Raw genomic sequence first — 27426 nt, 5'->3', positions numbered from 1 at the left:
GGCATACAGTGCACAGAGGTCCAGCCCAAAGAGCCAACCGGGTGCTACACATCACCTTTGAAGATACGGTAGTCGCCCAGTCAAGACCGGCGCCTCTGCGAGAATCAGGTGAGCGTTACAATAGTCATATGCAGACCTGTCTCAGTAACTCGTCATCACAAGCCAGTTATTGAACGAGTGGAAAATGGATGCAAACCTCTCTGGCCGAGACTTGCAAAGCTTCTGACGTCGGTAGAAGATAAAGGAGGCCCATTGCAGATAGTGCCTTTGGCTAGTGCAGAGATATGCTTCAGAAACAATGGCATGAGGAAAGTTGGAGAGAATCAACAGTGAGGCCAAATCTTTGATGTGCCAGGAATGAAAGATGGGACAGTAGTATAATGGATCACTATTGGGCCTGTGGATCCAGAGCATACATGAAGCTGTCCAGAGACTGGGGAGGACTATGGTCTATAGTGATTGTTCATGCTCCAGAATTGGTGATTCTGAAGAGTCATCTGAACATTGGCGAGTTTCCTAAAGCAGATGCACACCTGAAGAAGAACAGATCTGCTGAGCACCTTGATCGAATGAAGAGAGAACATTATTTCTCAGCCAAGTCAATAGAGGCCTTTGATACTATTCTATATGAACACAGATTGTTCAGCAAGACTGCTTCAGTTTTTACTGTTATCTTTATGCCTGGGATCCAGACGATGGCAAATACCAAATGGTTACAAATAACCAGATGGGAGCTTCTGCAGACAATCAACACCACCATAAAGGGATTGAATGCTATCAAGGTGGAGCTAAGAGCCATACGCCTGATGACTCTTCAGATCAGATATGTCTTGGATATGATTACAGCTATGGATGGAGGTGTTTGTGCCAAAATCGGAGAACCATGTTCCACATTCATACCTTCTCACGATGATGAGAATAGCACCTTGACAGAGGCCATAACAATGCTGACAAATCTACATGTCAAGATGGAAGACGAAGTGGAAGATATTGCAGATGCCAGCTGGTTTGCGTCAATATTCTCATGGGTTCCACAATGGATGGCGAACATTTTCAAGTTCCTTGGAGCCCTGTTGGTGATGATCATGTTTGGGTTCTGTGTGATCAGGAAAATAATCACACAATGCAAGAAGATTGCGAAGAAAGCAGTGGGAATGAAGATTGTGATTGATGTTGAATCAGGATTCAAACCTAAAGAGCTAACAGATGAAGAAATCAGAGACTACGTAAAGGCCAGCATGCATGCACCTGAGGGAACAAAGTTCCTGTATCCGAGGAACCACAAGAAGTATGTGGGAAGATGGATATACTGCAATCCCAATGGACAATTCAGTCTTATGACCTGGAGTGTTGATGAACATGTGAAATCAGCAGGATGCCTGAAGGGAGTGATAAAAATATGGACACCAAAGAAGTACTTCTTCAGACGAGGGTGTGGTGATGTGAAGATTGATGAGAGAATGATCGATGAATCGCCCAGAGAGGGGAGTGTAGAGGAGGAGCCAAATACCCCTACCAGAAGCTCTGCCCCATGTTGCCTGTATGTTGGGAACCAGAAATTGTGACACATGCAGTACCGGTGAGGATGCCTGTACCACAAAGAAGTCTTGAAACAAGGTATCCATTGAGAAAACCTTATATGCATTCACAAAGAAATGATGGTCTTCTGGACAGAGCCCCGAGAGAAGTGTGAAAATTGGATAAGAAAGAGGACTGGTGACATCATAAAAAGTAGAACTGACGCACCCAGAAAAGACAAACAACAAAAGAACATAGGCATTCTATAAGATCTGAAGAGGAGGTGTCAAAGTTAAGCAACATTTTGGGATCAAAATGAAGATGCTTGTGCAAAATAACACTGAAGAAAAATGCACAGTCATTTTACACTTGTACAGATGCTATAACACAAGTAGACAAAGTGATTTTGAGGCTGGCTACTTAGTGAATAGATGCCCAAAAGTCATGGCTAGCAGTATGGTAGTGTTCTAGAAAAAACAGTGGGCATGGCCAGAGGCAGTGCCTACTGGCTATGTCTGAAGGCCTTGGCTAGTGGTCTGGTAGTGTTCTAAAATGGACAGTGCACTCTGTTGAAGGCCGGGCCCACTGGCCATGGCCAAAGGCCATGGCTAGTGATTTTAAAAAATACAGTGGGTGTGGCTTCCATGGTCGAAGGCCATGGCTAGTGGTCTGGTAGGGTTCTAAAAGGCTGGAGGCCATGCTCACTGGCAATGACTTCTCTGGTAAAATGGACAGTGGGCATGGCCAAAGGTTGTACCCACTGGCCAGGGCCAAAGGCTAGTGACCAGGCGGTGATTTAAAAAATACAGTCAGCCGGGCCAGAGCCTGTGCCTTCTAGCCATGGCTATAGGTCATGGCCAATCATTTGGGAGTGATTCAAAAATTACAGTGGGCATGGCTAGTGGTCTGGGTGTTCTACAATTGACAGTGGGCTTGGCCAAAGACCAGGCCCAATGGCCATGGCTGAAGGCCATGGCTAGTGGTCTGGTAGTGTTCTAAAATATACAGTGGGCATGGAATAACAAAGCCCTTCAAATTCAATGAAAAAACATTTAGTTGCAAGAAGGTTAAGGTGAGCAACACATTGTAAAAACAAAACTTTGAAATTCAAGGAAAAAACTTTAGTTGCAGGTACGTTAAGGTGAGAACTTAATGCTAAAGCTACCTTAACTTCACGCCCCCTGTTGCACAGCCTTTGACTACAATGATGACATCACAAATGACATCCCTGATGGCATCACTGGTAACATCACTAATTACATCATCTATGACATCACTAGTGACGTTACAAATTACGCCACTGATAACATCTTTGGTGGCATCAGACATAACATTATTTATGGCTTAGCTTATAAAGGATTTGATTAACTAAATAACAATTGAGGTTGTGGCCTTAGCTGTGGCCTTTGCCTTGGCTATGGCTAGTGACTAGTTATACTGTATAATATACAGTGGCCATGGATGCAGGCCGTGTCACTGGCCATGGCTAAAGGCCATAGATAGTGGCCCTTTAATGTGTTAAAATACACAGTATGCACAGGGGCGAAGCCTGTGACCACTGCCTATGGGTAAATGTCATGGCTACTGCTTAGTGTTGTAAAATATACAGTGGGAACAGCCAAAGGCCGTGGCCATTGACCATGGCCGAAGGCCATCACTAGCGGTCCTTTAGTGTTTGAAAATATGCAGTAAGCATGGCTGAAGGCCGTGGCCATTGACCATGGCTGAAGGCTATGACTACAGCCCCTTAATGTGTTAAAATATATAGGGGGTAGGGCTGAAGGCCATGGCTAGTGGCTGGTTAGAATTGTGAAATATACAGTGACCATGGCCAAAGGCCATGGCCACTGGCCATGGATGAAGTCCATAGCTAGTGGCCCTTTAATGTGTTGAAATGCATAGTGGGCATGGCCAATGGCCATGGCTACTGTCCAGTTAATGTTATAAACTATATAGTGGTCAAGGCTGGAGGCCTTGGCCACTGACCATGGCCAAAAGCCATGCCCCCTAATGTGTTAAAATAAATAGGAGGCATGGTTGAAGGCCGTCGACACTGGCCATAGCCAAGAGCCATGGCTAATGGCCGTTTATTGTGTTAAAATAAACAGGAGGCAGGCTGAAGGCCATGGAGACTGGCCATAGCCAAAAGCTATGGCTAATGGTCCTTTAGTGTGTTAAAATAAACAGGAGGCATGGCTGAAGGCCATGGAGACTGGCCATAGCCAAAGGCCATGGCTAATGACTCCTTAATGTGTTAAAATATACAGTCGGCACAGCTAAAGACCGTGGACACTGGTCATGACCGGTTAGAGTTGTAATGTGATTTGTGATGTCACCACTGATGTCATAGATGATGTCATTAGTGATGTCACCAGTGATATTATGAGGGATGTCATTTGTGATGCCATCATTGTGGGCAAAGGCTGCGCAACAGGGGGCACAAAGTTAAGGCATCTTCAGCTGAATTTCAGGGTTTTATTTGAGTTACGTTCTCACCTTAACGTCCCTGCAACTTACATTTTTCCTGTGTGCGCTGTTGCTTGGTCGAGGGCAAAGTGAGTTGTGAGGAGTTAAACGGCGAGTGTTAGGGTTTGGTGACGCGGCAATGATGCAGTAGTGGGTTGGACATTCCTGACATCATCATTTTATATAGATTTGATATATTTGTACAACAGATTTTATATAAACCTTATATGATTTTTATATATCAAAAATATCAAAAATAAAAAAAGTCTGATATAAAATTATATTGGTCATTTTTCATATCATTTTTTTTCTTTTTTATGGGTTGCTACATGGTTATATGAATAGACAACCTTTCGCCACTATTAATCTCAGTTTCTTTAAATGAAAAATGTTGCATATCAATATTAAAAGAAAAAAGAAAAGGAACATAAAAAGGTCATGCAAAAGAAAGTGCCACCAAATCCTTATTCCATCGCAATCATACCAGCCAATATGACCAAGATGTGTGTGTTGGTCTTGGCAATCCTCCCAAAGATAATGATTAGGAGTTTGACCAATGCCAACGTTATGGTTACCCTTTCTCCTGACAAAAGGATTTTCTGCCACTCGTCCTTTGGTCTATGGCCATATTTTGTAATCACGTAGAGTTTTCTTTTGATCTTATCTGGGTTTGTGATGAGATTCTGTTCACATTCACCCAAATTCATTAATATTGTTTTACAGATTGTTTCCCATTCTATCAAGGCAGTTTCCGATTGTTCGATTAGGGCCTTTTTTAGAGACACAAAACCTCCCTTTGGTTGTTCCTCTATACATTTCCTCAGAAGCTCCACGGATTTCCAAGTGGCTATCGCCTTTAATGAGGTGAACCCCAATGTCATACGGATAGCTTGTATAGGTGTACTTTTCTGAATTCCAAGTACTTTCTTCCAAAACACTCCTACAATATTGTAATTATTTTTTATATCACATTTTGTTTTATATCAACTTTTTTTATGTCAACTTTTTTTATATCAAAACTTTTTTATATCAAAATTATATTGTATATTTGTATATCACAGGATTTTTTTATATCAACATTTTTTGATATGATAATTTTTGGATATCAGAATTTTTATATCAAAATCAAAAAATGTTGATTTCAAAATATCGGAAATGTGTATATTAAAATAAAAAAAACTGATATAAACAACTTGTTGATATCAAAATTATATGGTTTTATAGAAAGGGCTGCCATAAAGAAAAACATCTACAAATTAAAAAATCATTAATATACATTTTTGGCAGCATTGTGAAGTTGCCGGGGCATGCTCGGGCATATCTGGGCATGTCCCGACGCATTGTGAACATAGTATGCCAAAATCTGCGTTATTTTTTATTTTAAATTTGTGAATATATAGTTTGCAATGTATATCAAAATGAAATGTGATGATCTAATTCCAGGGGTCCAGACAACACAGACCCAAGCATGCAAAAAATGCTGGGTGCACTGGATGCGATTCCTCTGGCCGTGCTGCAATAACGCAGTGTTTGCGGTGACACATTTGCAGCAGGCCTGTATGAAGCTGAGGAGAGTGCCAAAGGCAGATGCGAAGAGGAAGGTCTTAAGGGGCTTCTGGAATCGTAGATGGTTTTCCTCCAGTTTCAGGGTAACAAGGAGGCCGTTCCAAAGGGAGGCTCCGGCCGAGTACAGAGATCTGCTCCTTGCACGTTTCTTAGAAAAGCGGCTGACCCTGAGGGAGTTTGAAGTACAGGAGCGAAGGGCTCGAGAAGGGAGATATTTACATAGGGATAGTTGAAGGTATTTTGAACCCAGGCCCCAGAAAGCCTTATGGACAATGCAAAGGGTTTTAAATGTATTCCTTGCATCCACTGGGAGCCGATGGAGGGATTTCAGTGCTGGAGAGATACGATCCCATGGCTTGAGGCCAAGGACAAGTCTTGCAGTTATGTTCTGGATTAGCTGTAGAGGGCGGAGGGTGGAGGCAGGTAGCTTTAGAAAGAGGTTGTTACAGTAGTCCAGCTCAGAGAGAATCAGAGCTTGGGAGACAGTGAGCTTCTGTGGGAAGGAGAGGAAGGGAAAGGTACCTCTGAGCAGGTGTAGTAAGAAGTTAGATGTGTGAGGAGAAGGAAAGTATGGAATCAAAGATGACCCGAGGTTCTTTGCTTCGCAGATAGGTGCAGGAGGAGGACCGAGGGTGGCAGGCCAGAGAGTAAGGGGGAAGGAAGCAGAGGGTGTGCCGATGAGGAGGATCTCAGTTTTATTAGCATTTAAACAGAGATCGTTGGCGGCACACCAATTTTGAATGGCGATTAGAATGTCAATGATGAGGGAGGGAGAGGAGGTGGCAGAGGGAAGCCTGAAAATGAGTTGTGTGTCGTCAGCATAGCATTGGAAGTTGGAGCAGAAGATGGAAATGCAGTAGGCACGGGTTGCCAAGTATTGATTGAAAAGCCAGGGCAAGAGATTAGACCCCTGAAGAACACCACAGGTAGAGAGGGAGATAGAGTAGAGGAAAGACCCAAGTTGTACCTGGGAAGGTCGATCAGAGAGAAAGGAGGTAAGCCAAGCCAGAGTCTGATCAGTGATGCCAAGGTTGTCACGGAGACAATTGAGCAGGATGGTGTGGTTGACCATATGGAAGGCGGAGGAAAGATCAAGTAGGATAAGGACAGAGGGAATGTTAGAGTCCAGGTTGGAGAGCAGATCTTCACGGATGTTCAGAAGAGCAGTTTTCGTACTTCTGGAAGCTCTGAAGCCAGATTGGTGGTCATGGAGTGAGCCGACAGAGTCAGAATGAAGGATGAGATGAGAGATTGCAAGCTTTTCCAGGAGCTTACCCAGAAAGGGGGTGATGGAAATGGGGCGATAGTTAGCTGGACAGGAGGGATCAGCTGAGGGTTTCTTGAGTAGAGGATGCACAATGGAGTGTTTCAGGGGGAGGGGAAAGAACCAGAGGCAAAAGAGGGGTTGCAGAAGTCTGCAAGGGCAGGTGCAAGGGTGTCAATGTGGTCCTTAATGGTTTTGGAGGAACAGGAATGAACCTGTTTTGATGAGGCTTTCATAGATCGGACTTGTCTGGCAACCTCATCAGAGGAGAAAAGAGGAAAGGCGGAGAAAGAGGGAGGAGGGGAATCTGAGGGAGGATCAGCAGGCAGAGGAGGGAAGGGGAGGGGAGAAGGAGAGGAGGAGAGTGTGGACAGGATGTCCTTAGTTTTACAGATAAAGTGTGAGGCAAGGTCATTGCAAAGGGCCTGAGAGGTGAGAGGAGAGGTGGATAGTGCGGCAGGGTTGGCCAGATCCTTGCAGATTTTAAAGAGTTCAGCCGAGTTGTTATATGCTGCAGAAACACAGGCATGATAATGAGCTCACTTCTTGGTTCGTACAGAGAGGCGATATTGCTTTTGGAGCAGGCGACAGGCCAGTTTGTCAGGGGATGAGCAAGAGGCCATCCATTTCCTCTCAGCCACCCTACACTTACGTTTAAGTGAAGATAGGTCGGAGTCAAACCAAGTGTTACACTTAGCTTTGGGCTTAAGGCAGATCCTCATGACAGGGGCAAGAGCATCAAGGGTAGCAGTAATAGAGGAGTAGAGCAGGGAAATGGCTGGCTCAGCCTCAACTAACACACGCTTCATGGGTCAGATGTCCGAGAAGGTGGGTGGCAGTCTTGGGGCAGGCTTGGCTGGAGGGGAGGAGATGGGAAGAAAAGAGGATAGAAGCGAGTGATCGCTCCAGGAGAGAGGAGTGATGAGGGAGGTAGAAAGGGGGAGGCCAGAGGAGATTAAGACATCAAGTGTATGGCCAGCAGAGTGAGTAGGGCTGGAGGGAAGGACTGAGAGGGAGAGTGAATCGCAGAGGTCGCGAAAGAGTGTAGATGGAGAAAGGGGAGAACCAAGATGGATGTTGAGGTCCCCAAGGAGGACGAGTTGAGAGGTAGAGGCCAAGAGGGCTGAGGAGAGGTCAGCCCACTCAGAGAAAAAAGAGGTGACTTGATCAGGGGGCCGATAGAGCGTAGCAATAGTAAGGGAGTGGCTGGGAGAGAGAGAGAGCCTACAGACGAGGCATTCAAAAGAGGAATAGGTCTGAGTGGGGATGATAGAAGTAGCAATCCACTCAGGGAAGATCAGAGCAACACCCCCTCCGGGCCGGGTGGATCTGGGTGCTGAGAGGATCTTGTAACGGTCAGGGAGGAGAGTGTCAAAACCCGTGACAGAGCTGGTGGTGAACAAGGTCTCGGTAAGACCGAGGACATCGAGGTCAAGTACTTCCAGGAGGTGGCAGATGTCAGAGTAGTGTTTGACAGCATAGCGAGGGTTGAGAGTGGCAAGATAAAGAAGGTTGCCAGCCTTGAAGAGCTTCTGGGGAGGGGTACAAGGCTGAGGTGCGTCCTGTGTAGGTGTAGAGGGAATAAGAGAGGGGACAGGGGAGGAGGTGGAAGAAGACAGGGTAGCCGAGGGAGTTGGGGGGACATCAGGAGAAGGGAGGAAATTGATGAGGCGGGGAGCCACCTGTCAAAGAGACGTAGGTTGGCCTGAGGGCCTTGCACCATGACAATGCCGTTTAGGTAGACATTAATGAAGACACTGGAGGTGTCATGAACCACCGTATGCGTCCCTGACCCATAGGGGACTGAACACAGCAGTACTCCCAACATGGCAGCTGAACGCAGAAAGCTGTTTGCCAGTCTCTGTGTTGTACATTGTATGTCCTACAAAGCAGACATGACCCCGTGGCCCTGCGCATCTCAACGCTACCACTTGCAGTAGTCAGACGTGTGTTGCTGAAGTTCGTTTAGCGATTACTTCTGATTCCTTCCCCTTTTCCCCACCTTGCATATCCTGGATTTCCATCGCATTTGTTTCCCCGAGTGCGAACCTTGCCAATTCCCGGACTTCTTCCCGGACACCTGATCCCTTCCTGGAGTCAGGTCACGAACCGCACGCTGGAACCCGAGGACCCACACACAGGGTTATAGAAATCCCGAACAGTGCGAAAGAAGACATCTTCGAAGATCACAAGCAAACAACTCAGACAGGTGAGAAGGGGGGAAACCTGTGACAGGAGGAGTCAAAGGAATCCATACAGACTTCCCAGCGGGTGCTGCCATTAATGGGAGAGGAAGATAGAGAACAGCACGTAGAGACCATATGAGGGGTACAAAGATCAGGTGAAGGAACGGCAAAGAGGATGTCAGTGAGGGTTTGTCTGGCAGAAGCGCTAGAGTAGGTATCAGCGATGGGGAGACCAGGGTTTGGTGTCAGGATCTCCTTTTTAAATTTCTTCTTGCCAGATTTAGTGAGAAGGGAGGGATAGTCAAGCAGTTACAGTAGATGGGAGAAACCAATAGCGCCATGGTAGGTAGAGAGAGGGGGTGTTGAGAGACAGAGGCAGGTGAGCAAAAACAGTCACTGGGCTGATAAGTGGAAGGGAAAAATGCAATGAAAAACACACCCAAATTTGACTTTCAAAACACACCCAAATTTGACTTTCTAAAACACACTCAAAGTTGAATTTCAAAAACACACCCAAAGTTGACTTTCTAAAACACACCCAAAGTTGACTTTCTAAAACACACCCAAATTTGACTTTCAAAAACACACCCAAAGTTGACTTTCTAAAACACATCCAAAGTTGACTTTCAAAAACACACCCAAAGTTGACTTTCTAAGACACACTCTTGTTTGAGCTATTGGCAGTAAGTGGGTCAGAAGGTTGGTGAGATGAGGTAGGAGTAAATTTGAGTGTGGGGGAGAGGAGGAGGAGGCAGCAGTTAGAGCAGGAAGAGGGGAGAGTGAAGGATAGAGGGAGGAGAGACAGAAAGACACAGAGTGGTAAGTAGGAGAAGCTTTAGTAGTCCAATTTCAGGGCTGCGTGACCTGGAGGGCCCGAGTTGAGAGTCAAAAAGGTGATTGTGGCGTGGTGGCATCACAAAGGCGTCCCGGAAAGCGGACAGGGAGCAGGCAGGGGCCTTAGAAGAGGGCCTTTGAAAACAGGCCAGCTCCCCGCCTCCCGGTCCAACCAATGGGAACTTATTGAATGGAGGAGCCAATCACAAGGACTAATTTTGCCAAGCAGAAGATGCATTATTTGTGTAAGTGAATTATCTGCGTAAGCTTTTTCCAAACACTTGTGAGCATCCTGCTATGGATCATTAATTTTATGTCGGAGCACCACCTGTAAACGTGTTGTTTTAAACACCCCCTCTTCCCCCGTTACGATGGTTGTAATCCTTTGGGTGGCACGAATATCAGCACAAAGCGGGCCTGGGTGTCCATGTTGATCTTCATTAGCACAATACAATCCTTTCACAGATTGATATACGCCAGGTTTTCAATTTGTTTTGAACAACAAATGCATTAAATAGTGTCCTTGGGCCTCATTACACGCTAGGCGGTAACCATGGCGCTATTAGCGCCATGGTTGCCGCCGGTACCGTACTGAGTCCGCTATGGTGAATGGCGGAATTACCGCCACATTCCAAGGTGTGTGGGCGCGGTAATTCCCCATTCACCATGGCACTTCCCCATTCCCATTTGAGCCCCCATAGGGCTCAATGGGAATGGGTAAGGCGGCAATTACGGTACCGCAAATTGCAGTACCATAATTGCCTCCAAGGTCTCTTTGCGGGCCCGTTCCTTAACAGCTTGTAAAACCAGCCATTGAGGTTGGGCCCCGCAAAGGGACCTCGTAGTAAGGCGGTAAGGGTTTACCGGTACCGGTACCCTTACCGGTAACGGAAACCCTTATCGCATTCCGTGTAATGAGGCCCCTTGTCTTTAAGGCTGTCAGTCTCCAGTGGTGAAAGACAGGCCTTACACAGGCTACTTTCAAAATACCCAAGGGTTTCAAACAATTGGAACAGCAAGCGCAATAAAAATTAATAGTCTCTGCCATAGTCTGGTACCCCCGCACACATGTCCTTGTTTTTCATCAGGGTTCTGGGGGCTGGAAACGGTCTCCGTCGTCATCGCCACGTCTACCGACATCACCATAGCTTTGCAATCCTCATCTTCAGGGTCTGCGTGGACTGCAAATGACTGCTCCAAAACAACCACATCATTGTCCCAAAACTCTTTGGTTTCATAGCCGGCCATTAGATCCGAAGCATCCTTCATCCCCTCGTACACCAGCAAATCCACAGGATTTCCTGGGGGTGTTCGCCACTCACCATAGCTATAGCTGTTCATAATAGCTGTTTCCGGAATAGTCCCCGAAAAGCTCAAAAAGCGCAGTGTTTTCCAGCCCATGGCTGAGCAGTATATATCCGGGTTGTCCGACCGATCCCTGTGTCACCATCACAGTCTAAGCTTGCCCTTTCGAACAAATTTTATATTGACATTTATATAAAGTTTATTCAAAAGGTATTATTTTGACACCTCAAAATTTTGATATAAAAAAATAATTGTCATATATAAGTTCCGCTATTTTTAAATACATTTTGTATATAAAAACATTTTGATATAAAAATAATGAATTGCGATGTAAAGAATGACCGATATCATTTCAATATCAACATTATTTTTTTATATAATAAATTATATTTTTGATATAAACAACATGTTGATATGAAAAAATGTATTTGGATAGAAAAATATCCGATATAAGTTTGATATCAAAACATATTGATATAAAAAAACATGTGATATAACAAAAATTGATTTTGATATACAAGATCTGACATAATTGTTATATCAAAAAATGTTGATATCAAAAAATTGATATTAAAAAAATGTATTATGATATAAAAAATGACTGATATCATTTTAATATCAGATTTTTTTATTTTTAATATTTTTGGTATATAAAAATGATATAATATGAAGTTTATATAAAATTTGTTGTACAAATATATAAAATCTATATAAAATCATGTCGCCGATCACCCTAGAATTATAGTCAGGCTCTCTAAAACCACTATTAAGTTGTGACATCATTTAGCACACCTAGATTTATATTTATAAAACTCTTAGCAATGCGTGACGTCACCCAATCTGCCTGGCTTTATATTCCATCTCTATCAAACTCTCACACACGCAGCACCACCCAATCCTGCATAATCGCCACATCACCAAACCCTAACACTCGCCGTCTAACTCATTTATCAAACTGTACCAAAGTACACACACACTTTATATGTCTGTTTATATAAAATGGATATCAAATCGATATAACATTTGATATCAAAACATTTATAAAAAATGAATTAATCTCAAATTCCATATAAAAAAGAAATCAAATCCATATCGGGGGGGGGTGGTGATAATGACAACCAGGGGGCGTTCCCACCTGTCAAAAAATTAACATTGGAAAAAGACCCCCCCCCCTCCCCTTAACTACTGCTATATACAGCAGTAATAGGGCATGTGGTCACATTACTTGGGTGTATGATGTAATACCTGGTGTATTGTCGGACAGCCTGTGCAAATGATAAGAATACCTGTTGTATAATTTAAGCACCTGAGCAAGATGGGAGCACCCAATCAGATGGTCCCATTTCTAGACTACAAAACAGCTAACTCATGTAATGCAGCACTCAACCATCTATCCTCTTGCCACCTATAAACCCATTTACATAAAATAAAACTCATACACAATTTTAACTTTTTGACTTTCAAAAATCCTGTTGAGGACATCTTTACGACTTACTCACTGCAAATCTATTTCTGGCCCCGGGTAATAGGAGCAAAGTGAAGACAATGTGATTAGGATCCTATAAATTGAATACTTTAAGTGAAACCATCCATTTGGAGAATGGAGGGTTCTGAACTCAGTGTTGAACCATGAATGGAGATAGGCCAAACTGCAACACACTGGTCATTAAAGGAAAGAAATGTTGAGCTTCACAACAACTGTTGATGCCTGTGCATGGGGTCGACGGCGGGTACATGAGCTTCAGCAATCTATGACTTAATCCAATACCAGAGTTGAAACCTGCATGCTGCGTGTGTCTTTTCTCCACACAGAGTATGTTATGTCCCTTTCCTGTGCCTCCCATTGGAGGCATATCAAAGCCTCCAATTTGTAATTGTAATTGGTTATTTATAAGGCGCTTAATACACAGAGGTTTCTAAGCACGGATCCGCAGATCAGACCTGTGTGGCTCCATGCTTGCTTCCAAGGCGAGCCCGTGGCCCCTGAGCTATCCTCCTGAGACGAGGCAATACTGCAGTGAAACTAGTGAAAATAGTGCAAGGGACATAGAGGAAAAGGTGGCACACAAAACTGAATGTTTCTTGCCTTTCCTGCTGTCGGACTCCTCACCAAGCACACAAAAAACATCACTTTAAAAATATTGGGTGTCGTCCTCCACACTCCGACTTCTCCTTTCTGCTCAACTATGGATACAACATGCTTTAGCCCATCTCAAGTCCTCCTGTGCTGCTTTTCTAACTCCTCTCTCTGTGGAATGGCCCACATCCTCACGGTTCAAAGCAAAGCTGTGTGTGGCAAATACTTGAGCAGTGGCTCCTTGTTGTAGGGTATTGCCAGATTACTTCTTTCTTTTAGATCCTACTACCTACCCCACACAGGAGTACCACGTGATCTGAAATGTTGAGGCCACCATTTGCGCAAGGCTACTGTTCACACCAAGAAGCTGAGATAATGAGGAGATGCTACTGATGGTTGCTTTCTAGTGTGATGATGCCACAGAGGTCGAATATAAGGACTAGGAGCACTGCGTCCATATGAGAAAAGATGCATACATCTACACATGGGCTTACGTTTACCTTTATATTCAATGGAGAAGCCATTTTATTTCAGTCTCTTTTTCCTAAACCATTCATCATAATTTGTGGAGCATCCTTTTCCGGCACGCATTCATAAAAGAAAAGATAAAGGCATATGTCCTAGCCAAGGCCTGTGCCCCTATCGAATGTACCTTCAGAAACAGTCTCACACCCATGCCAGTGTTGTTACCTGATGGGTAGCCGGATCTGTGTTCGGAGCAGCAGCAGGTTGGCTCTGATGCTTTGGATTTAGCTTCATATTCTAAAGTGGGGTGGAAAAATAAGACGGGTTCTGGTTGAGGAATGTAGACTATTGGTGACATTAGAAATGAACATATAAGGTTATTGAGGGGCTGCACGGCTTGACTGTGTTTTCTTCAGAAGAAAGAAGGCCAAAGGAAGGGGCTGTGCACATTTCAGCAGAGCCACTATCTAGGGTACAATTAGCTCATCTCCCTTTGCCATGTTACGAGAAAGTGCTACCATTCATTCGCAGCCTCGTTAGATTCTGTCATAAATTTAAATAGGATCACTGAGTAAATTTGGAATCATCTAGAGCTACAACTATCAAAACACTAGATCTAAGTAAAAGCAAAATACAATTATTATTGGGTTTAGCTGATTGGTCACATGCCCTTAAAATGATTTCTGTTTAAACAAATAAAAAGCAGTGTAAATGACACGTCCATTCATAGCAAATACGTGTTGGGAACACATACCACATATTTGAAACTAGTTTGGTAGCTAAGAGAAGCTAACACATCAGGCAGTTATATTTTAGTAAATGATGATAATATATGTTCAGTGGCCAGGTGTCTTAAGTAAGGGATATAGAATTAAACTGTTATTTTTCTTAAGAGTAGTATTTTGGTCTGGTTTTAAGTCCTTGACATTGCTTTGGGTTGTTATGCTGGCATATTACATACATTTTGTGTTTGCTGTTGATTGGGTTTGTGTTTCTTTCAAGTCTAGTTGGATGTGTATTAACCCTTGATGGTTTCCCTTATCACATCTGTAGTTTACATGCAAAGTTTTGTATTTTTAGCAATACTCGCAATTATGCATGCCTGGTGAATAGGCAAGTCTGTCAACATCTACTTTCCCTAGACTGGCTCAAGATCACCTTTATCTTTCTTGCAATCTCTTTTTTATGACTGCTACTGCTTAATTCTCAATCTTCCATTATCCCCTGACATGCATTTATTTTAATCGATATTTTGTTGATTTGTAGATCGCAAACGTTTGCCACTAAGTGGGAGCATCTGGATGGAAGAAATAAGTTACACATTCAACTAACAACCGATAATATGAATAGCCATATTTTTGCTAATACTGGGTGAAGAACGATGTTGATTTTTTTTATATCTATGGGACCTTAGTCCTACATTCCCACATGAGGATAATGGTTTTACCTGTACGACTCTCACCTTCCCATGAAATGCCTTTTCGTGTACCTGTTTTACAGTCAGTAACTATAATCTTCCTTGCAGGGAGCATGAATTTCGTGACATACAAATAATCTTCAATGGCCTGCTCAGAAATGTGCACTTTCCATTCACAAACTCATTGGTCCTCCTGTGTCACTCCCAATCCTGACCCATGCCATAAGTGGAATATCTTGCATTCTTTAAATTTACCCTGTTGCTCACATAAAGGTAATAATGGCATACTCTCCATCTGCTAGTCCCCTCATAAAGTAAGTGCTATGAGGAGAACCCTGATCTGCAGCACGGACCTGTACCCATTCCGGTGCGCGGTTTCTAATGGCGGGCTTCAGGTTGCGAGTCTTGTGCCTTCCTGCCGTATCTTCAAACTTTCTTGGGGTGTAGAACTCACCACCAACTTTAAAACATTTCTTTGATCCACCTGAAAAAGAAGACAACAGAGGTGGCATCACAGCATGCAACAAATCGCATGACCTGACGGACAACTCATGTCATGCCCACCTGCAAGAAAAGTTTCACAATAGGTCTGCGTCAGTTGCATTCACATGTGTAATAACATTCTCAGGTCTATACTGGATGAGAGTGACCTGATTTACTAACTGGCCCACCAGCTTAATATGGATATATGGAGATCCACCCAATCCGTAATCACACTTTGGTCTTAATGGTAGATCAGGCTCCACCTCGTCCACAACAACCTGCTTGGCTTACTGAACATGTTTAAGAATTGCAACAGGTGCACTTGATTCAACTTTGTGATATGAGTATTTAGATGAATATTGGATTAGCACGCAGCTGAGTGCGTACCTGATAGAAATCTACCTGATTCAAACACCTGTTTGATGAGAATCCCTTCGACGGCCCCGCAGGTTCCTGGATTCTCGGAGGAAGACACAGTGACTGCCCTCTGAACCGAGGCAGACACCGTCTGGATACCTGCAAGTGTAATAGAGCAAGGAAAAGAGATGGCATTACATTGGGTGGAAGGAAACGAGAGCTCCAAAAGGACCAATCAGAAGTAATGAAACATATCCGAATTTACAGGGATTATGCGGATACATGCTTTGCCAATTATACGGCGTGGGGGCACGACATAATTGCCTCCGAGAGAGGTGTTGAGGGGATTTGATCTTCAATGAGGAAATAGGTATGTGTCCACAATTAACGTTATGGGCGTGTGCAAAAGGGGTGAAAATAAAAGAGCTGGGGGATTTGGTGTGCCATTTTGCAGTGCAATTAATAAAGGTGAGGTGTTTTGATGATTAATTAAAGGTTTAGCCGGCTGTGCAGCAAGGGAGAGGCAGATTAATGAGGTGGTAGCATCAGCTGTTTGGAAAATGGCAAGAAATGTGAAACTAGGCAGTTCACCAATCATGCTATTAAAGAATGTTAATAAAAGTGGGGAAGGGCTTTGCACAACTCACTGTTTGGTAAAGGGAATCGTGGCAGATCCAGGTGTTCCTGCCGATCCTCTGATTTTGCTTTTGGCGGTGGCCCTGTGGGGTCCAAATCACACAAACGATCGAAAAACAATAGTTTCTGTAAATGAAGCATTTGGCAAGGCCACCAAACCTCAACCTTTGAAACAAACAACCAATCAATGTGCGAGAATTTCATCATGGACTTACAAAGGCACGGCGAAGCAGCACTGCGCGGAGTGAAGCTGTTGGCTAAGCCCGTGCAACAGAGGTCTGATCACTTTCATACTTCCAACACAGTCACTTATGTATAGTCCATTTAGTTGGAACAAGATCCCTTCTCCTGCAATGGGCCTGGTTTCTTTCCTCCTTTTAGAAAATTCCCCTCGACCTGGTACTGCGCTGCAGCACCACATTTCCATAAGACTTCACTAAAGTGCACCTGATTTTAGGAAGACCCTCTGCATATTGGACCTTGTGTGACATTTTCTTGAACGTCCATCAGGTGTGACATTTTCTTGAACGTCCATCAGGTGTTTTGGAGACCCCAAAAAGGACAGTGAACCAGGCCCCTCCTATACCACTGGTGTTGCACCGTTGGTTCAGTATGAGGTCGGTCATGCTGGCAAAAGCCACGCTCCCAACATGCAGAGCTTCTGTTCAGTCTTGCCTGCCTGGCATTCAACTAGAGTCAGCATTGGATGAGGAACTGCTGCCGGCGGCTTGGTACTGTATGTGGCTAACCAGTTTGCCTCTTCTTTAGGGCCTTGCTGCATGGATCTATTGTACACAGTGGGAGCATTGCAAGGTTGAATGCCTCCTCAGGCAAAGTGCTGTTGTGGCACTCCCACATTAAAAAAATGCTAGAATTTGGAGGTCATTTAGAGTTGGGAGGTAATGGGAAAAACCCTTGGTATTTTCCACATGCCTCCAATGTTACTGCCCTCCCAAGTCAAAGTTAGGGTTTATCACCGTTCATGGTATTCCAAGTGAATACCGACACTTTAATATCACCTTATGTTGATATGGATGTTACCTCCATCACAGAAGGGCTGATCAAGATGACAATGAGCTACTGTAATTTGTATTTATTTTTTTTCCTGACAAGAAGGAAAGCACAAACTCCTCCCATCAATACAGACATTAGTCCCTGCAAGGGGTGAAAGGCGGGGCATCACTGATACCGTCTTCTTCCCACCATACCCATCTAATGCATGAAAGGGTCAGAAATGACCCTTTTGTGCATTGAAAAATATGTACCGTAGTGATTTAAACCATGACTACATTATCCATTTCCACCATCAATTTCGGGGTGGGAATGAATACAAAAGTACATTAAGTGGTATTGTTGAAACACCGCTGACAGGATTCTGCCAATACCACTGCCATTACCAATGGAACAGTGAGACACTTTGAATTGGGTAGGGTTTCGGAAATACAGCTGGCAGCAGTGGTAATTACCTCCAGTGGTATGCGTGAAAGAAAATCCATCCAACTAATAATAACACTTGCCATCTAAAGCCAAAATGGAGCCCCTCAATCCTACTCTGCTGTTGATGCCCTAGGGTTGCCGAAAAATTCTCCTATTGAAGCGCCAGGCTTGAGTGGGAGACTACTGTGTGTATGGAGAAGCCATGAAACTCAAACAAAACTACTCCGCCAGTCATGTGACGGTGTAGCCAGGATTTTCTAACAAGTGGGGCCAGATGCTGATTGGGCCCACCAAAGTGAGATTAACATCTGTAAATGCCCACACAGTGCTGCTCAGTGGGCATTTACAGTTTTTGGGTGGGCCTTGACCGCTCAGGCCCCACCCTGTCTACGCCTTAGTTTGTTCACTCTTTGGTTCACCCAGAAATTTGTGAAATGTTGGTGAACATTAGGAACCAATAACTGTCGATTTCAGTTCGTGTTCATTTGTCAGACCCAATATGTGACACTTTGAAGGTTCTGTGTTTTTTTGCAACAAGACGACCCAATTGCGCGTCCCCATGGATGGAACAGAGCACCTATAAACCATTTACTGCTTCTATTTTATTCTATTCCATTAAACCTTTATGAGGTGCCAAGTCGCCCACAGAAAACAGAAAAGCCAGAAATGGCAAGGTTGCAGTGAAGTTACAGTCTGGGAAATGGGTTGAAAAGGGAAGAGAAGGAACCTAAATTCCTCCTCCATCAAACACGTGGGTTTTGAGGGCTCTCCTGAATTGGGCGGACAACGGCAGCTGCCTAATCGGTGATGGAAGATCGTTCCTTATCCTTGGGCCCCCTGCTTTAAAGCTCAGATCGCCGTATTTCTTCAGTTTGAAACGTGGTTGTAGTAAGAGATCCTTGTCATTTGCACGCAATGTTCGTCTATATAGCAGTCTCTTGATACGTGCCTGAAGATACCTGAAGGCAGTGCCAGCAAGGCATTTATACACCACACAAGATGCTTTAAACTGGACCCTTTGATGAAAGGGGAGCCAGTGTAGTTTCCTCTGGGCGTTGGATACATGGTCCCTGCGTCTTATGCCACAAATAGCTTTGACAGCCCCGTTCTGGATTGTCTGCAGTTTCTTTAAGTTGGCCAAGGTAGTGCCGACCAGAAGTCTGTTACAGTAGTCGAGCCCAGAGTTAATAGTCGCTGTTGCTATCAGAGCTCTATTAGCCTCAGAGAGATATGGTTGAATCTGCCATTACAGATGGGTTGTGTACGTGCAACTAGAACTCAGATAGGCTACACGCTTATTAAAATTCAGGCGACATTCAAAGACCACTCCCAATGTCTTAACATGACTGGAAACCTGAACAGTAGCCCCTCCGACTAGGAAAGTTTTGTATTGGGGGTCTAGGGTCTTAAGTTTGGCCACACTGCCAAAGATCAAGATCTCTGTCTTATTTAGTGCTAAGAAGTTGTTTCTCATCGAAGCCTTGATGACATCAAATACTCTGGCAACTAGCAGTGAGTCTGCCTCATAGGAGCTTGTTAATTCCAGGGCAATCTGGGTGTCATCTGCATGATTTGCATATTTGACACCCAGACCGGCCAGGAGATTGAAAAAAAGGCTTTGAATAAATGTTATATAGAAGCGGAGACACACTGGATCCTTGAGGAACGCCACAGCAGAGGGCAACCTCTTCTGACTTAAAGGCCCCCCGAGCTACCTTAGCTCTCCTGGGTCCCAGGAAAGATCTAAACCAATTTGCTGCTAACTTAGAACATCTGCCCACCTCAATTAACCTGTCCGCCAACTTATCGTGATCGACCAAATCGCTCGTCCTTGACGAACAATTCCAGTTAGAGTAGATTTAATATCCACCAATGCGGTTTCCATTCCATGATTCTTCCTGAAACCCGATTGTCCATTGGACAAAAGGCCCTTCGCCTCAACAAAAGCATCATATTGCATACGAGCAACTTTATCAATAATCTTTAGAAGCAAATGGACATTCGTTATAGGGTGATAATTCAATGGTTCCTGTAGATCTAAGCCTTCCTGTTTTAATAGAGGGAGTGATCCATGCTGGAACTTTCCTATTTTCCCTTTCCCTTCCTGGAAGGATCAATTTATAAATGATGTAACTGAGGTGGCTATACTGGGGAAATAATTTTTAAACATTAATGCAGGGGGTATGTCACTGATACATGAGGTGAGTTTGAGCTTCTCAACTATTGTAAATAATGCCTCAACTGTGACCTGCTCAAACGAGAAGACATCAGCGTCACTGTTCTCCTCATTGCGAACAGTCATAGTTTCTGTACCGGCCGTATGATGAATATACAGATTTTTGGGGGTGGTCCCTTGATGCTGTTTAACCTTTTGCACAAAGGTTTAGTGTATTTTATGGCACCATGCATCATCCACTACTAACTGTGGTTCCTGAGTTTTCCCCTTAAGCCCATTCAGGATGGTAAACAGCTCTCTGGTGCTAGATTTAGCTCCTTGAATGTGCTCCTCCATTTTAGCTTTTTTTGCTCCCAGGATGACATCTTTATAGTACTTGGCTGCCTCTTTATATAGGGCCAAGGTATTTTTGTTGTAACCTCCCGCCATCCTCTTTCTGGCACCCGTTTGAGCTGCCTAGTCGCCAAAACATCTGAGGAAAACGGCTAGAACTAGGGTGAGCCTCTTTCTTTCCATAACAGGATTTAACAGCTGCTAACTTATCGAAAGCAAGATTTAAGATATTACGTAGTTGAGCAGTGTAGGATTCCAATGAGCCATAATCTTCAATAGCCGCAAGTTGGGAGGAGATAATGGATGTAAAAGCCTCATAAGAGGCGTTATGACTAGATCTGCGCAGAGTGGGTTTTAAACGTGTGCATACTCTCTCTATAACATGACCAGATGTAACAATCGAGAAAGAAATGAAGTAGTGGTCTGAACAGCAACATGCTTTAACATCAATTGAAGAAATGGTTTGATTTCTGGATAGTATCCGGTCCAATGTGTTACCTCCTTGGTGAGTATCGACGGTAACACATTGTTTGAAGCCTACACTCTCCAAAAGGTTTAGCAGAGTACCTGCCTCTAATTCAGCGGGATCATTAACCCACAGGTTAAAAGCTCCAGCCACTATGAGTGAGGCATGTCGTTTTATATGAGAGCCTAAAAAAGCCAGGAATTGTTCTTGGAAATGTGGCAGGGTGGCTGGGGGACGGTAGAGGATGAGGAGACTTAAGGTGGTAGCAGGGCTCAAGTGAAGTTTAACCAATAGGCCCTCACAAGCATCAATTATCAGTGTACTAGATTGAAAGAAATTAAAACGTTCTCTGAAAATTATTGCCACCCCCGCCCCCTTTGCCCTGTCTGGTCTGAGTGCAGGACTCTGTAACCCACAGGGGTGGCTAGTTGTAAAAAGTGTAAAGTGGCCTCACACAGCCAGATTTCGGTCAAGAGCATAATATTCAGGTCAGCCAACAGAATGTAGTCTACTACCTCTCGCATGACCCACTAGGGACCGGGTGTTTAGTAAATCCGTTTTCAATAATGTGCTTGTTCTAAGGCAGACATTTGCTACCTCAGGAATTTTTTGATCGTGAACAGCATCCTTTACAATCTCTATTGAGACGGTGGGGCCTATTCACAGAAACATTTTATCATGGCGCAATCCCATAGCAAAACGATCTGTGAATCAGGCCCTGTCTCTTGAATCCGTCACTGATTGAGGGGACTCCGCCATGAGTTTATTATCAAGGGACGCATCCGACATGGAAGGGAAATCGGGGGCGCCATCGCGCATGTAAGCTTTTAGCCGCTTTTGGCAGTTTAGCTGAATGTGTCTGATGAGATCGTTGCGTCACATGTTACCAAAAGAAGTAGTGAATTTTAATAAGGGCTTACCCTAATATCACATGCGCATGGTTAATGATATGGTGTGGAGGGCCCTCCTGCCCTCCCCATGAACACCCACCACAGCGGGACATCACCTGCCCACAAGCAAACGTTATCCTTATTAACACAATTCTTACTTCTCCAACCTAATGATCTCCCGCAAAAAGACTTGATCTGCAACAGAGGCACATTTCTTCTGCCAGCAGAGGTTGTTCTTAGTGATGGGTTACCTTCCTCAGGAGCCTTCCTCTTGCCCTGCTGTCGGGCCTGTGCTGAGGTTTTGGAGGTGGTAGGGGGTTTCCGCACCTTCCTGTGTTTGCCAAGTTCCACCTCTGGGAGACAAAAAGTGGAAGATGAAGTGTAGGTGCATGCAGGGAGAGGTGAGGGATGGGCATATAATGGGTACATTAACAAATAAGAGAATAACATTGAAACAGTCTCTCTCTCGCTCAATAATGTTAAAGGGACTTTATGGTTAAGTTGCACTAATAAAAAGCTATGAAATTCAATGCAAAAACTTTGTTAAAAGGACATTATGACTACAAGTAAGCAAAACAACCTTAACTCGCACCACCACTGTACACTGCTAAGACAAACACCCAGTACATGAAAGACAACATCACAAATGTCATTGATTACATCACTGATAAGGTGTCCAGCATGGGTCTGGCATTGATTCACATGCTCATGACTATTCCCCGTCGTCAGGCTAGGAATCCTCGAAAAAAAGAAAAAAACAGTTTCAGTTTCACTTAAAAACGGTGTTTCTCCTCTAAACCAATCACTGCTATCTGAGTCATACTGCGCCCATCCAATGACAGTACTCTCCCTAAGCCCGCCTCTGGCAGCCATCTTCAGATTTGGTAAGTACGTAAAGTGGCAGTATGACCAAGAAGAGCCGCAGAGGGGTCGGAGGGACGGTTCGCATGAGAATCCATGCCAGACCCATGCTGGAGTACAATAGTTACAGGTAAGTAACTTAAACCTTCCCCAGCACGGGGCCTGGCTTGGATTCGCATACTCATGAATAACGAATATACAGCAGTACAACATTACACAACCATTGTAGGTGGCAAGGCTAAACAGAAACAATCAACACTTACCCCTGGAACAGACTCACCCAAGCAAACATGTTGGGTAGCACTTCCTGGCCGACTCTGCACTCCTACCTGTAATCCCTGTGGATGCAGGGGCACACCAGAAAGGAACGCCATCATCGCAGCGATCGCTCTGGTGGAATGGGCTCTCGGACGGCCTGGCAGAGGCCAGTTCACCAGCCAATGACAGTGCATGATGCAGCGGGAGAGCCACCTTGAAATGGAAGCCCTGGACAAGGCCTTCCCATGTTTTACAGTACCAAAGCTCACAAACAATGGAGAAGTCTCCCAAAATCTCTTTGTGCATGTTATGTCGAACTTCAAGGCACTAGCAACGTCCAGCGATTGCAAGGCCCTCTCTGTCGGCAACAAAGATGTTGGGAAGAAAACAGGCAACACCAAGGGCTTGTTGAGGTGGAATTCCAACCTAATGTCACAACCTTAACCCCTGGCCGGGGAACTCGGGGCCTCTGGTCCTCGTCACAGTATTTCTGCAAGGCCCCAAGGGCCCAATCGTGCCCCTCTCGGCTGCCCTGGAGCCAGTCCTGGCGCCGTTGGCACCAGGCTCATATCGCAGATGAAGTTTCCATTGGGCAATGGACCAACATGGCTGCCCCCACAAGGATCAACGTGGAACTGCAGCGTGCAGTCTAGCATTCAGGGCGTGGCCGCCCCAAAGGCACCTTGGATACCTGCTGACTATTTAAACCACGCCCGAGTTGAGACATGTGCTTCGCGTTATTCTGCTCTAGCAGCGTGACGTTCACCGGGTCCTGCTCAGCATCTTTGGGCCTGCATTGGCGAGAGAAGAAGAAGAACCACGTTATCCATTCTTACCTGTTCCGCATCCTGCTCCTCGATCAATCCGGATTCTTCCCTGGAATTCGTCATCTTCCTCCGGCAACATCCTAGGGAGGAGAGACAAGAAAAGGACAATTAGTAAGCAACCATCCATCTACTCCATCGCCTCCAGGTGCCGCTTACTTACCCAATTCTCCTGGAAGTCTACCGCTGTACGGGCATCCTCCATCCTACACCCTGTTTCCATCTGGCCACATTCTTCCAGGAACCTTTCGGCGACCTGCAAGGAAAGACAGCACAGGTTAGCCTTATTCAAAGGACGCTCATAGTGCCGCGCTCTGCGCTTTCTCTTACCTTCTCGAGCTCAGCCCTCTATATCAGCTCAATGTCTCCATCACCCCTTCTGCATCAACGGAAAGAAGGAGAAGGTCAACTGGAGCAACTACAATTACGGACTTTCATTCTTAACCAGACTAGAGACTTACCTCAAGAATGGAGTCGCAGCCGGTCTGGACTCCCGGGCCACGCCAGTGAAGTAACTTGGCGGAACAGTGCCCAGCTACGACGCGCCCCTGCTCAACATGGCAGGATGGAGAGCGCACCTTATCGAAACACAAGGTGAGAAGGGCTCCAAGGGGGGGTCGCAAGGGGACCACGGGGAAGGTGGTCTCCGAGAGAAGGTGTGGTAGCTAAAACCGAACTCCTGTCTTCCATAACAAGCCCTCAGCAGCGCGAGTCCCCGGGGAAGGTGCAGCGGTCCCAGAAACATTCCACACCAGTCGGGTGGTGTCCCTGTGAATACAAGGTGATCGTTACACAGAACCTTCGGCATGAAAGAGGGGTGCATACGCAATACCACCCTCAATTCATGGAAAGTCAGATATGGTTGCTTGCAGCATAGGGCTTGGATCTCACACATACGTCTGGCAGAGGTGATGGCCACAAGGAAAGCTGTTTTTTCCACGAGAGAAACTTGAGGTGGGCTTGATGCATAGGTTGGAAAGGTTCCCCCATGAGTCTCGTCAGAACCTTGCTGAGTTCCCATGCTGGGGCAGGAGCCTTCACCGCGGGAAAGAATGGAAAAGCCCCCTGAGAAACTCCTTGACGGGTCTGTGGGACCACATCGAGGATCTCCTAGGGGATCTGGTGTAGTGTGAGATGGCCGCCAGGTGTACCTTGATGGATGCGTGAGCTAGTCAAGCTTTTGCAAGGACAGCAAGTATGGAAGGATCTGTGGAGCAGCGACCCTCATAGGGGTAATCTTCTGTGACCGGCACCATATAGCAAAACACTTGCACTTATAGCCGCAGCACTTTAGAGTCGATGACGCCCTGGCTTCTGCGAGGACCTCTGTGCAGTCCGCTGGCAACTCATAACCTCCAAACTCTAAGGCTGCAGGAGTCATGCCCTCACGTTCAGCGATCCTGGGTCATGATGAAGGGTTGGGCCTCCCTCTCTAGCGAGCAGATCCGGAAGTACCGGCAACTTGACTGGAGGCAAGGCTGACAGGCTAAGTAGGTCCAGATACCAAATATGCCTCAGCCATGCCGGGGCAATGAGTATCATCTTGCATCAACATTATCTGTTGATGACACGTAGCAGGAGAGGAAATGGGGGAAAGCATACAGAAACAGACCTTCCCACTGGAAGCAGAGCGTTCTCTCACACGTGTCTCCCAAGCTCCTCGGTTGGTGGACTCTGCTGGCAAACTTCTGGCATTTGGAGTTCACTGCCATGGTAAAAAGGTTGTTTGGCGGTCTGCCCCATTTGATGAACAGGCGGTCCAGCTGATCCTGACGAAGTTCCCACTCATGGCAGGAGCACAGTGCCCTGCTGGGGGAGTCTGCAATGGTGTTCTTGATGCCTGCCAGGTGGAGAGGGACGAGGAACAGCCCCTGTCCGACAGCCCAGTGCCACAAGTCCTGAGCTTCCTTGGAGACCACTGCAGATCGAGTGCCCCCTTGCTTCCTGATGTAGAACATGGTGGTGGTGTTGTCTCTGAAAATCCTCACCACGTTGCCCTTCAGAGATGGTAGGAAAGACTTGAGGGCCCAGAACACTGCCCATAGCTCCAGAATGTTGATGTGCAGTTCCTTCTCCTCCGGAAGCCACAGGCCTCTGGCGTTTAGATGTCCGGTGTGAGCCCCCCAAACTTCCAGAGAGGCATCCGTGGTGATCGTCTCCTGGTATGGTGGGGTCTGAAATCGCATCCCCTGGGTGATGTGGGAGTGCACCCCTCACCATTCTATCACCTGCCAGAACTCCTCGTTGGGTGGGATCTTGTCCGCAAACCTCCAGGACACATGCACCCAATGTGTGTCCAAGAATTCCTGTAGGGGTCGCATCTGCATCCTGCAGAGATGTACAAGGTATATGCAGGGCGACATTATGCCAAGCAACGACTTGATGGCCCGCACCGTGGCCGTCTTCCCCGACGACAGACGTTGCACCTTCCCTTGAATGGCTGCTAGCCTCTCCTCCGAGGGCTAAGCCAGGTAAGTCACTATGTTGAGTGTGGCACCGAGGAACAGCACTTTCTGCGATGGCTTCAAGTAGGGCTTCAGATAGTTAACGGAGAATCCCAGCTCCATCAGTAGTCGGACGGTAGCCTTCATGTGCTCCCACGAGCGGGCACGTATCAGCCAATAATCCAGGTATGGGTATATGTGTATGCCCTTCAGACACAGATGGACCGCCACCGGGGCCAGGCATTTCGTAAACACTCTTGGGGCCGATATCAAGCCAAATGGTAGGGCCGTGAACTGGTAGTGCTGGCCTTGTACCATGAACCGTAGGAACAGTAGGAACATTCGATGGTTCCTGTGGATGGGGACATGGAAGTACGTGCTGCAACAGGACCATCCTGAATTTTTGGGACTTTATGTACTTCTTCAGACGGTGAAGGGTCCAGGATGGATCTCCAACCCCTTGTCTTCTTTCTTACCAGAAAGTATCTGGAATAGACTTCGGAGCCCCAGAGTTATTGGGGAAGGAGCTATATCACCCCTTCTGTAACATGGCTCGCACTTCTTCCAGGAGTTGAGGAATGTGAAGCTCCTGACGTGGAATACATGGGCACCTGTGTTGGAACTCCAAGGTGTGTCCCTGGGTGAGAGCGTCCAGCACCCATCTGTCAGTGGTGATCTTTCTACACTCACTGATGAACCTTGTCAGCCAGCCTCCCACCAGGGTGCACAAGTGGGTGACCGACGTCTTGGCCGGTTTAGGCTTGCTTGGGTGCCAGCACCGTGCCCTCCGGGCTACGGCGATGCTGACCTCCACTGCCATAGGCCTGGGAGCGACCTCTGTAGGCTTCCGGCGTGGAGGATCGGGGAGGTTTTCCGTATGTATGATGTGGAGAATCCCTTGGATGATCTGCTCGATTTACCGCTGGAGGAGCGAAAAGAAAACGAGCGTTGCTGCTGAAGAGTGCTGTATCTGTCTTTATGGCTTGAAGGGATTTGTCGACTTCCTTCCCGAACAGATTTTCTCCCTCGAAGGGCATGTCCAGCACCTTTGCATGAATATCCTGATGAAAGTTTGTGACCTTCAACCATCCCTGCCAATGAAGGCAGACTCTGTTTCCCTTCTGCCAGAAACCTGTGCTGGTGATGTCCACTGCAAACCTAAT

At 45.7% G+C, this 27426-nt stretch overlaps 1 protein-coding gene across 4 annotated transcripts in view; it reads right to left on the bottom strand.

Annotated features, from left to right (window-relative positions):
• LOC138491614 (nuclear body protein SP140-like) overlaps positions 1–27426 on the bottom strand; it is a 3009150-nt gene that overhangs the window by 306913 nt on the left and 2674811 nt on the right. For all 4 annotated transcript variants that reach the window (XM_069618235.1, XM_069618234.1, XM_069618232.1 and 1 more), the window contains 5 exons: positions 22128–22229; positions 16586–16657; positions 15984–16097; positions 15452–15582; positions 13907–13978 (listed from right to left, as the gene is read on the bottom strand). In XM_069618235.1, coding sequence (XP_069474336.1) covers positions 13907–13978; positions 15452–15582; positions 15984–16097; positions 16586–16657; positions 22128–22229 — 491 coding nt within the window. The remainder of the gene's footprint in view (positions 1–13906; positions 13979–15451; positions 15583–15983; positions 16098–16585; positions 16658–22127; positions 22230–27426) is intronic.

Source organism: Ambystoma mexicanum, chromosome 10 (assembly GCF_040938575.1).
Source record: "Ambystoma mexicanum isolate Mex_15411 chromosome 10, UKY_AmexF1_1, whole genome shotgun sequence".
In the NCBI taxonomy this organism is placed as follows: domain Eukaryota; kingdom Metazoa; phylum Chordata; class Amphibia; order Caudata; family Ambystomatidae; genus Ambystoma; species Ambystoma mexicanum.
This window is presented reverse-complemented; position numbering and strand designations above follow the sequence as displayed.